Here is a 12,600-nt window from a genome sequence, read left to right on the forward strand (position 1 = left end):
TTTACTAAATTATTTTGCAAAGTAATACAACAAACCCCATACAATAATTAAATAAGAAAATCTATATCTCTGCTTCCTCATCAAAAAATATTTCATTTTTTTGCTGGGTTAATTAACAATAAACACTTTTTTCCATAGGCACACACATATATTATCACACGCTTATTTTCCGTAATCGTCGTGTTTTACTTGCCAAGTCACATCTGATAGGGGTTTCAGTTCGACTGATTGTGTGATGGATGTCGGAGGTGAAGTTAGCACTGCGCTGTCCCCTAAAGATCGTTCCATTGTCATCTAAGCAGTCCACACTTGAATATCATGTAATCAAGTCATGAAATTTTTTTGCAAAAATCACATGAATGCTAACAGTTTACAGTCTTGTGGGGCCGGATTACCAGCTGTCCAGGGCATCATGTGGCCCATGTGTTTAAGTGGTTTAAATGCTTCTCCATTGTTTGTGAGATGATACTTCTATATTTTCCTATAGCTTTAATTGCTAATAATAATTGTATGGTAAAATTCTTGAATCTTTATATGCTTCTAAAGATTAAAATACAGCCCACTCAACTGAGGGTTGCAGGAGATGACAGCTGTGTCAATGTTCAGTTTACAATATAGTTTATGTTTGTTTTCCTCTTGTGAATTCAATGTACGTTTTTATTCACCCATGGTTGAGAGATGGCTTTTTATATTGTAGATTCATTGTAAGCTAGGAAAATATGATTTCCATCCTTGTTAAAGTATCAGATCAAAAGCCCTCATACTTCCAAATTCTTTATGCCATCTATTGCTTAGAGTAATTATATTAACTAAATGCAAATAGAGCAATACTATTTTTATATACCTTATTTGCAATAGTGTTATAATGGAAAAATTCCTTTTACAATCGTACAACACATTTATCACAATTACTACTTAAAATGATCATTAGTAGGATTCAGAATTGAGTCAGATTGTGATGTGGTTTATTCATTCAGATTGAGTTACAATCTTGGATAATCCTGAAATGCTGCTGTTATATTCAAGAGGAAAGCTCTCATTGGTGCTTAAGGGAATTTCCCCTTTTGGGCCAATGGTTTTTTTGGTGAAAGAGGAATTTACTAAGTATTGCATATAATATGATTCTGATCCCTGTCCTTTCTGTTTAATCTAAAAAGATTTAAAGTCATGCAACACTTCTAATGTCTTTACTATTATATACATCAAGGTGCATTAATCCAAATGTAATTGGACAAATGGCTGATTTTGGTGGAAAACTTGCAGTTATTTTTTTCAAAATCAGATCTATGGCTTTAAGACAGGAAAAATGGAATAATAACCAAGGATTATTATAATTATGCTTCTTTAGGATTTCAATGGAGCCATATGGAAGCTTGATTTAAGTTTCTCAAATGTTGTAAGTTTTACTTCATATTCCCTTTCTGTGCTGTATCCTTCCATTATATGATATATGTGATGAATAAATAAAATTGCTTTTACAGTATCACTAGTAACCAGTTATTTTAAAACATTTTAAAACCACTAGTAATTTTAAGTGACATGATTAATATTTTATATTTATAGTACATAAATGGAAAAAAATAAAATAAGTTAAAAGTAACAATTTTAAAGCTATACCTTATCAAGCCTTTACATTACAACATGTAACAGAAAGGACAAAAATAAAAGAAAGTCAGGATTCTTTGTGGAGTAACTTTAATATAACATAAATATAAATTCTTAGGGTCCTGTTGGTAGAAAAGTAAGATGTAAGTAAGAACAGATGAGATATTTTACAATTGATGGATATTTTTTCTTTAAATGTTTAAAAGAAATATCACTCTCCAGTTGCAATAATTATATGCAATGTGGAATTTAATAACAGTAATAATTTATGAGATATTAAATGACAAAGATATGTTTAAGTATATAAACCTATTTAATAGAGCATGTTTCTGGGTATATGAAAAAATTAATCGTTTGAGTTAAGGTAAAATGAGTAATATATTTTTATTTATTTGTTTGTTTGTTTTATATCCTTTATTATTTTCATAAATAACTGTAGGCAGTGGACATATCTAATATTCCTTCCTCCTACTGTTTTCCCCAAAACAACAACCCTGTGAGATGGGTTGGGCTGAGAAAGAGTGACTGGCCCAAGATAAATATTATAAGTTTTAAAAGACTGTATAACTTCAAATACATGCATACCCACATGTGCACAACACATGCGGTATCCTACTTCCTATTTTTATACAACAGCTGAGAAAAATGACTCACCCAAAGTCACCCAACTGGCTTCCATGTTTAAGGGAGGACTCAAAGTTAGGGTTTCCTGGTTTCTGGCTCAGCATTTTATCCACTACATGAAAACAAGTCAAGATTCTACATTGCAATAGATTCAGGATATGGGAAATATAATAATTCTTGAGAAAATCTCATCCTAATCAGTGCAGTGTTTATATGCAATGAAAATTTGAGGGGAATTACATCCAGACAGTAAACAATAGAAACTTTTATACTAATTTCTAAAAATAAGAATTAAGTTTAGAATCTGACAGATGTGTTATGAGACCAAAACAATGGAAAAAGAATACATGTACATTGCTAAATTGTTTTATCAATAGCCCTTTAAAGGCCTTTTTAATTATTTCCATTATAGACACGTGATCCAGAATGCCTGTTTACTTTTCATTCTGGAAAGATAGAAGCCATAAGTGTATCTCCAGTTACATATATCATCGCAACTACTGCTCTTGACCGTAAGTATACCTTCTCCTTCTAATTTTTGCTTTTAGAACATAGAATAATAAGGTTGGAAGGTATCTTGGGGGTCTTCTAGTACAACCTCCCCTGCCCAAGCAGGAGACCCTATACCATTTGGACAAATAGTTGTGGAGTCTCTTCTTGAAAACCTCCAGTGATGAAGCACCCACAACTTCTGGAGGCAAGTCATTGCACTGATTAATTGTTCTCACTGTCAGGAAATTACTCCTTAATTCTAGGTTGGATCTCTTTTTTACAATCTTCCACCCATTACTCATTGTCCTGCCCTGAGGTGCCTTGAAGAATAGGTTGATCTCCTCTTTTCTGTGACAGCCTCTCAAATATAGGAAGACTGCTATCATGTCACCATAGTCCTTCTCTTCATTAGACTAGACATACCTAGTTCCTTTAACCATTCCTTGTACAGTTTAGCCTCCAGATCCTTTGTCATCTTTGATGTTCTTTTCTGCACTTTTTCTAGAATCAACATCTTTTTTATATAGTGATCAGAACTGGACACAGTATTCCAATTCTGGTCTTACCAAGGCTGTATACACTTCATATGATCTTGATACTATCCCTGTTAATACAGCCTAGGACTGCATAGTCTTTTTTGGCAGCTGCAGCACATTGCTGGCTCATACTTCAGTGGTTGTCCACTAGGATACCTAGATCCCCTCTCACAGTCATTACTATTGAGCCAGGTGCCATTTATTCTATACCTGTGCATTTGTTTTTTTCTTGCGTCAGTGTAAGATCTTACTTTTCTCACCACCAAATTACATTTTGTTGAATAAGGCCCAGTGTTCAAGTCTGTCAAGATCCTTCTGTATCTCAAGTCTATCTTCTAAAGTGTTGGCTATTCTCCCCAGTCTAATGTTGTCTGAAAATTTGATGAGTTCTCCTTCTGTCCCCAAATCCAAATTATTTACGAAGATGTTGAAGAGTATTAGGCCTAAGACAGAACTTTGAGGTACCCCACTGGATGCTTCCCTCCAATTAGATGTTGTCCCATAGAGGACTATACAATGAGTGCCATTGGTCAGCAGTTTTCGAATCCGTCTGGTGGGTATGCTGCCTATCCCACATTGTTCTATGTTACCAAAAAGTAGGCTGTGGTCTACTTTGTCAAATGCCTTAAGGTAAAGGTAAAGTTTCCCCTGCACATGTGTGCTAGTCGTTTCCAACTCTAGGGGCTGGTGCTCATCTCCTTTTCAAAGCCGAAGAGCCAGCGTTTGTCTGAGGACGCCTCTGTGGTCATGTGGCCGGCATGACTAGATGCCAAAGGCGCACGGAACGCTGTTACCTTCCCACCGTAGTGGTCCCTATTTTTCTACTTGCATTTTTTATGTGCTTTCGAACTGCTAGGTTGGCAGAAGCTGGGATGAGTAACAGGCACTCACTCTGTTACGCGGCACTCGGGATTCGACCCGCCAAACTGCCGACCTTCTGATCGACAAGCTCAGCGTCCTAACCCACTGAGCCACCGCGTCCCTTACTGAATGTCTTACTGAAGTCTAATTAAACTATGTCCACAGTGTTTACTTGATAAAACCAATTTAATCACTTGTCAATTTAGTCTTTTTAGTTCATTTTCTTATGGATTTAATATTAATTACATTAATTAGTTGTGTTGAAGACGACATAGATTCCACCTATTCCAATTTTTCACCTCCTGAATATATAGGATTACCATTTTCATTATCTCAAAGGCAACAAGTTGAACAGTCCTTGAATTTTTCAATTCCTATGACACAGATTTTTGTAGCTTTCTTTTTGTTCAGGAGAAAATTCTCTGAGTGAACCAAAGATTCCTTTCTGTGACTGGCAAGAATCTTTCTGTAATAGAAAGTTCCCCACCCACCTATCTCCCACCACCCATAGTAGCAAGAAGATAGCAGTTATATCTTCTGGAAGGAAACAGAAAAATTTAAATTTAATCTCTGAGTAAGCTGTCTTGACTTTTTAAGTCAAGCTATCTCTTGAAATTATTCTGAACAGTTTTAAAAGTATGAAATTAGGATATTATGTGAATGTTGATGGAGAAAAAACAGGAAAGAAAGTTAATGTGTGACTATATGTCACTGTTTTCCCCCCCATTCAATCATGTCTAATTGTTGGATACTGCCTGGACAAGTCCCTACAGAATTGTTAGTAAGATTGTTCTGCCATTGCCTTCTTTCTAGGTCCAAAGTTAGACACTGACCCAAGGTTACCCAGCTAGCTTTGTCCCTAAGGTGGGATTGAAAATCAACACACACACCCCAATTTCTAGCCTGATGTCTTAATTACTACAGCAAACTGATTCACATTACTGTGTATAAGTAGTGCACTTAGTATTACTATGTCTTGCTGTTGTATTTTATTATTCTATTATTGTTTTACTCCTAATATGTAAACCAGCTAGAATTATTTTGTAACTAAGAACAGCATATACATTTATATAGAGATAATAAATAATTCAGGTTTCATTGGGATCTTTCTCTTTACTTGATCTGTCTTCTAACGTAGGTTCAGTGCGTATTTATGATTACATTGGCAAGATGCAATTGGCTGATATGAAATTTAAACAGGGAGGAACAGCACTTACCTGGGCTCCAACAGTGGTAAGTACACACAGGAAAAAAGAGTACATGGATTAAATCTGGTTGGTGTAAACTGTTAAAAATCAATTGTTTATGATGGGGCTCAAGAAAATTGAGAAAACATCTGCTTGTTTTTTCTCCAAATCATGTTCTCATTATCTGGATCTAGGTACTATTGGTACCTTGATTTTGGAGAAATCTATAAACTTTCAGAAGATGTGAGAGTAAGTACATTTATTAGCAAACACTTCATGGAGTTTTTTCCTGAAAATAGAAAAAAGAACTGATAATTTATGGATTTCGTGATTAAAAAAGGAAAATATGAGAAGAAGGGAAATGATATAATCTTAAAGGGATGGACCTCAAATCTGACAAAAATGTTGGTGAATGCCATTCTTGTGTGCCTTTCAGAATGCTAGTATTTGTTAGCCTTTGTTAGCCATGTATCCACCCCTTTGAAGGGGAAAATGCTAGTGAATCCCAGCATTCTGAGCCTTCCAGAAGACTGGCTTTTGTTAGTATTATGAGTCTTTCAGAATGCTAGCATTCTCTAGTGTTTTAGTGAATGCAATGTTTCCACCCCTCCAGAAGGTGAAATGCTGGTGAATCCCAGCATTTTGAGTCTTTCCAAATACTAGTGTTTCCTAGTATTTTGGCAAACACCATCATTTCATCACCCTCCATAGGGGAAAATACTAGTGAACGCCAGCACGTTGCTTGCTAGTGTTTTTGCCACAATTGAAATCTGTTCCTCCAGCATGCCGAGGAAGTTCTTACAGTTGTTCTCTCTGATGCTAGGTGAAGAGGACCTGGTTATGGTTGGAGGACCAAGCCCTTTCCTCACCCACCATGCCCAGAGGCCTGGGTCCTCTCTCTGCCACTCTGCTATCTGCACAATTGCTTGGCAAGCATAACTGGGAGAGATGGGATTGCAGTCATGGAGCAAAGTGGTCACATGGTGGCTTGCTGAAAGACCACTTCACTCGACAACCAAGATTCCAGACCCAATTATAATCAGAAGTGCAGGGCTACTTGTATAGGAAGACTTGAAAGAGAATATATTTTTGAAAAGAAAAAAGGGAAAAAGCAAAAATGAAGCATAGAAGCATCACAGCTGTGACAGGCAGTGCTTGTCTGTAGGGGGGAAATGACATTAAGAGCAATTTGATAACAGAACCAATTATCCAGAGAAGTGGATCTCTGCTCAATGCATTTCAAACAGAGATTAGACAGCCATTTGAGTGGTTTGATTTGTATTTCTGCAGAGTACAGCTTGTATTCCACATTATATTTCAATATAATACTGCTTTTTGGAAATAAAATGTCAATCACAATTATGCAAAATTGTTCTTTATTCATATCATACATATATCATATCATGATACAAACTTTATGTATCATAAATTTCACAGATTTAGGAGATGTTTTCTATCAGTACCTTATATTAATGCAAATATTTTTTTTGTCTAAGGTAAATCCCAAAGGAGGTATTATTGCTGTAGGTTTTCAGGATGGCGTTGTTCGAATAATTGAACTTTATAATCCCAAAGGATTGCCTGTCATTGCTGGACGAGAAAATGCAGGAGATGCAGTCTTGCGTCTGAAACAGGCTTTTAAACCTCATGTGTCTGTAGTTACAGCTTTGGCCTATGAACGTAACGGGGAAATACTAGCCACAGGGGTATGTATTGACTTTTTGTGAATACTGGTTAATAGGCCACATGTTGCAATGTATGGCTGTGAAAGTTGGACCATAAGAAAGGCTGAGCGCCAAAGAATTGAGGCCTTTGAACTGTGGTGTTGGAGAAGACTCCTGTGACTCCCCTGGACTGCAAGGCGATCAAACTGGTCAGTAATAGAGGAGATCAACCCTGACTGCTCTTTAGAAGGCCAGATCCTGAAGTTGAAACTCAAATACTTTGGCCACCTAATGAGAAGGAAGGACTCACTGGAGAAGAGCCTAATGCTGGGAAAGGTTGAGAGCAAGAGAAGAAGGGGACGACAGAGAAGGAGGTGGCTGGATGGAGTCACTGAAGCAGTAGGCATGAGCTTAAATGGACTCCTGAAGATGGTAGAGGACAGGAAGGCCTGGAGGAACGTTGTCCATGGGGTCGCGATGGGTCGGACACGACTTTGCAACTAACAACAACAGGCCACATGAGAAAATATGCATAGAAAAGTAGGACTTGGTATTTTTGCTCTACGGTCAAGTCTAAAATTGGATCTGTACTCTTAGATATAATCTATGATTTGGGGGTGGATTTCAGGTGATTAAAAAGTTTGGCCTAGAATGAATTTGAGGGAAGTAATGAGTTCAAATGTATTACTCTGCGGTTTGCTAAGATAATGGAGGCACATTTCTGATGACTTTCTGTTGCAAAGAAAATTGACTAATGATTGGTCCTGGACATGTAGCTCCAGCTGCAATGCATGATTTTACTAACAATCAAGTTTTTCTATTTCAGAGCAAAGATAAAACTGTTTTCTTCTTTACTGTTGAAGATAAATATGAACCTATTGGATTCATTAGTGTTCCAGGACCAGTACAGGCATTAGAATGGTCACCCCATTCTCATGTGAGTAGCTAATTTGCTTCTATTGTACATATGAACCTCATGTTTGTTAATTTTGCTAACTACAATGATCTACTGTTGTAAGATTCAAGTTATATTTAAATAAATATATATTTTAATATTGATCTAGATATATTCTAAGTGATTTGATGAACATTTTAATGATAGCGAAGACTATAATTTTTGGACCAATGTGCATTTATTTCTATGTATTTTTATATTTCATCTGCCTTTTTTCTCATTTACTTAACTGGGAGAGATTTGTTTTGTTTTTAGTTTCACTATCATAGTAATACTAAAAAAAGACTATACCTGAAAACTGCATCTCTGAAGATACAGAAACAGACATAATTAAACATTGTTATTTCTGATCCAAGAAATAGGAAAAATCTAACCTCTGACAGGACTTCTTATTGCAAAACCATGCACCCAGGCGGTGCAGTAGTTAGAATGCACTATTGTACTATTGTAGACAGACTCTGGCATTGTAAAATGCCTAGAGCTGTAGTTGCGAACCTATGGCACACGTGCCACAGATGGCATGCAGACCCCTCTCTGTTGGTGCGCACGCCATCGCCCCAGTCCTAGGACTTCAGCTGGGTTTTATAAAACCTTTTTGATTTAGGCCTCCGCCGCCATGTGCAAAAAAATAATGGCGATGTCCATTTTGCTCTATCAGTTCATGGTGAGGTAATCCTAACCCAAAGTGGAATTTTCCTCCAGTGGGATTTTCCCGTGTATTTTACTAGGAAACATAGATAGGGCAAGATAGAAAAGTTAGTGCCCTCTTAACCATACCCAAGCATTCCAAATTTGTTGGCGATGTCCATTTTTCTCTATGAGTTCATGGTGACCTAACCTTAACCCTAAGTGGAATTTTCCTCAAATGGTATTTTCCCATGTATTTTAACAGGAAACATAGATAGGGCAGGCTAGAAAAGTCAATACCCTCCTAATCATACTCAAGCACTCCGAATTTGTTGGCGATGTCCATTTTGCTCTTTAAGTTCATGGTTACCTAAGCCTAACCCTAAGTCCGTGGTGATGAACCTATGGGATGCGTGCCACAGGTGACACGCAGAGCACGTTCTCTGGGCACCCATGCCGTCGCCCCAGTCCTAGGCCTCCATCTGGCTTTTATAAAACATTTTCGCTTTAGGCCTCCACCGTGTGCAAAAAAAAAAGGTTCAATCAATCAATAAATTTCAACTTCTCGCAGGAAAAAGAAAGATCTCACAAAGTTGGAATTAATTTATTGAACATTTTAGTCCCACCTATTCTGCCGTTACATGTGCAGCCACACGCACCCAATGGCCCACGCTCACCTAACACCCAACAGTACGTAAGTGGGTTTTGGGTTGCAGTTTGGGCACTCGGTTTCTAAAAGGTTCGCCATCATTGGCCTAGAGAGTGCTGTGATGTTACATTTATATTTTACCCTCCCTGTCTTAGGTTACACCATAATTTCCTTCTTTCCATTTTCTACCCATTCTAATCAAATCCATAACTCATGTTAATTTTTTCTTTTTTCAGCAAAAGTTCCACAAGGGGTTTCCAGTCACTAATAAATATAATCACTGATTTTTCTCTAAATAGACTAGTTAATTTTGCCACCTTTTCTAATTCTGTCATCTTCCTTAACCTTTTTTCAGTTGTGGGTGTTGTGCATATAGCAGTCTTGCCGCAGTGAACATATATAGGAACAATATTCCATGGCTCTTTTGTAATTGTCTGTTCATTAGTCCCAGCCAAAAAAAGGTCTGGTTTCCGTTGAACATTAGTCTTTAAAATATTTTGTATTGTTGTATGCATTTAAACCCATTTTCTGGCTTTTTTTTTTAACAAGTCCACCAGGCATGATAAAATGACCCTTCATTTTGTCCACATTGCCAACATGAATTAAGTATCTTTATACGTTCTAACAATTTTTCTGGAATAACATACCAAAGATACATCAGTGAATAAAAATTCTCCACAACTAGGAGTTGGGTAATCCGGGTTCTAATTCTTTCTTAGGCACAGAAGCCAGCTGGATAACCTTAAGGCTGTCACTTTTTTCAGCCGAAACCAGCATCAGGTTTTGCAGCAAGCCTACTAAAAAGCAAACTATTGTTGCACTGTGCATTTGTGGCTTTGCTGCAAGAACTAAGTAAACATAGTTCAAAAACAAGTGGAACCTGCGGTTATATAATGGTATGTTTTCTTTGTTATAATAAAGCCTATTTTTGTCCTATTTTTCAAAATTAAGTATTATATATACATGCCTGCTAGTTTCGTTTCATGTTCTTATCTACAGCCAGAGAGCAAGCTCCTTATCCTTTGCCAGAATGGCATAGTTGTTCAGGTTCCGGCTCCAGACCCTATGGCCTACGATGCAGTAACTACCTATAGGATCAAAGATCTACCTGCAGAATATTTTCGTTTCTGGAGCATCAAATCTCGGATATTGGTAAAAAATTGTACTAATACTGCAGAAAATCTTCCATGATAGAGCAATCGCCTTTGGAAACATTCTGTTTGCCTTCCCAACTGTAGCAGCTCAAGGATATATGGGGCCCCACGTTGTAGGGATAGGCTATATCCCACCAATGTGAAGATTTACATTTTAGAATAATTCAAAGTGAGGGATAGCATTGGCACCCTAGGGCAGTGTCTACTTAGCCTTAGCCTAAAGCCTAAAGCCAGTCTTGCTTCCAGAACATCCCGTCCTGTCCCATACATATATCAGAACAGGTTGATTAAACATTTGGAGGTAAAAATATACGCGGTAAAAATGTAATGTCACTACATAACATTTTCATTTTGTCTAATAAATTGTGCACTTATTTTTAGAAATTTTAACAGATTAACTATAGGACACAGAGTTAATCATTCTAAATACTTGTTTTCTGTCATACATGTAATTTAAGATCCAAATATGGTATTTTGCAGGAAAATAGGATCGCTCAGAGGAGAAATATTTTATATTTTTTAATGAAATAAAGACACTTGAGCAGCATCTTCTGTTAGTGAAGTTCACTGTTATGTCCTGTTTAGGTATATGCGGAACCATATTAAGTATTATGCTTTCCACTCTTTCAAGAGCCTAATCTTACACTGATTTTCATTGCTTCTATAAAGAGAGAAGAGGAAATTAAACGCAGAGAAAAAATTAAACAACAGAAGGAGAAAGAAAAGCAGCAATGGATCAAACAACAGCTGGATCAGGGGAAAACACTAGAAGAAATAGAACTGCCCGAAGAAATACCTGTCGAAGAGGAACCACTTCCGGAACTCTACATCCCAGAAACTCCAAGTCCCATCCTTTGTGGATTTTACTCTGACCCCGGGAGATTTTGGCTATCGTTGGTAAATTTTATTTATTTAAATTATTAAATTTAAATTATAGTTATTAAATATATACGTAAATATAGGGGACGTGGTGGCTCAGTGGGTTAGGATGCTGAGCTTGTCGATCAGAAGGTTGGCGGTTTGGCGGGTCGAATCCCGAGTGCCGCGTAGCAGAGTGAGCGCCTGTTACTTGTCCCAGCTTCTGCCAACCTAGCAGTTCGAAAGCACGTAAAAATGCAAGTAGAAAAATAGGGACCACTACGGTGGGAAGGTAACAGCGTTCTGTGCGCCTTTGGCGTCTAGTCATGCCGGCCACATGACCATGGAGACGTCCTCGGACAAGCGCTGGCTCTTCGGCTTTGAAACGGATATGAGCACCGGCCCCTAGAGTTGGAAACGACTAGCACGCATGTGCGGGGGAACCTTTACCTTTACCTTATTAAATATATTCTTATTTCTCATTTTGTGGAAGGGCATACATTATAAATTAAATAATATCAAATCTATATTTGGTACTCAAGTATTTTTCTTAAGTAAACCTAAATGTCCCAAAATAGCATATAAGGTTATAAATTCTTCAGACCTCTTCAACAGGCTTAGATGTAAATTTGAAAAGAGTGAAAGTTTGGGTAAAAGGTGACTTGATGCCAAAGTCAGCAACTTTATCTAGGTATTAATTATGTGAGATGAGGTATTTACATTAGTCTCGATTAAGAGCTGTGATCTGGTGTGGAGCTAGTTCACTCCCTGTGGTGTACCTTGGGAAGTGCACAAGCATGAACCAAACAGGCTAGCAATCTTAGGCAGTCAAACTACTACTCTGTCTTAATACTGGTAATCCCTGAGTTATGACTGTTCACTTAGCACCTGATCGAAGTTACGCGATAAGTGCCCCCTAGTGCTTATGACCAAGCCCCAAAATTATGAATGTTGCAGCACCACAGCAGTTGTTCACTCCCCACAACTGCTTTCCCCTCCAATCCTGCCATTCCAGACTCACTTACCTTGCAAAGATCTCTCTCCTCTCTGCCGCACTTTCTTGCCTTAGAGGGAGAGGAGAGTCGGCTTGGAAAGGTTCTAGGGGCTGTGATCTCACGTGACTTCAGGCACACATCAGAATGGGTGCTTGAAGTCTCACCCATCTCGGGGCAAAAAGCAATTCCAAGCCGACTCTCCTTTCCTTCAAAGGCAAAGAAACCGCAGCAGAGAAGAGACAGATCTTTGCAAGGTAAGTGCTTCAGGCACGGCAGGATGGGAGGGGGAAGCATGAAGTATCTCAGTGGATCGGGGAGGCCTTGGGGGCCTGTTCCATCACTATAGGCCCCCATGGCCTTCCCCACTCTGAGATACCTCATGTGCACTTAACA

At 38.0% G+C, this 12,600-nt stretch overlaps 1 protein-coding gene across 1 annotated transcript in view; it reads left to right on the forward strand.

The window, feature by feature from the left end:
• CFAP44 (cilia and flagella associated protein 44) overlaps positions 1-12,600 on the forward strand; it is a gene marked incomplete at its 5' end in the record, with an annotated part of 66,738 nt that overhangs the window by 15,434 nt on the left and 38,704 nt on the right. The window contains 7 exons of the mRNA XM_081327726.1: positions 1,349-1,396; positions 2,642-2,741; positions 5,257-5,351; positions 6,802-7,011; positions 7,796-7,906; positions 10,200-10,352; positions 11,024-11,251. Coding sequence (XP_081183852.1) covers positions 1,349-1,396; positions 2,642-2,741; positions 5,257-5,351; positions 6,802-7,011; positions 7,796-7,906; positions 10,200-10,352; positions 11,024-11,251 — 945 coding nt within the window. The remainder of the gene's footprint in view (positions 1-1,348; positions 1,397-2,641; positions 2,742-5,256; positions 5,352-6,801; positions 7,012-7,795; positions 7,907-10,199; positions 10,353-11,023; positions 11,252-12,600) is intronic.

Source organism: Vipera berus (genome assembly GCF_964194415.1).
Source record: "Vipera berus genome assembly, chromosome: 4".
NCBI lineage: Eukaryota > Metazoa > Chordata > Lepidosauria > Squamata > Viperidae > Vipera > Vipera berus.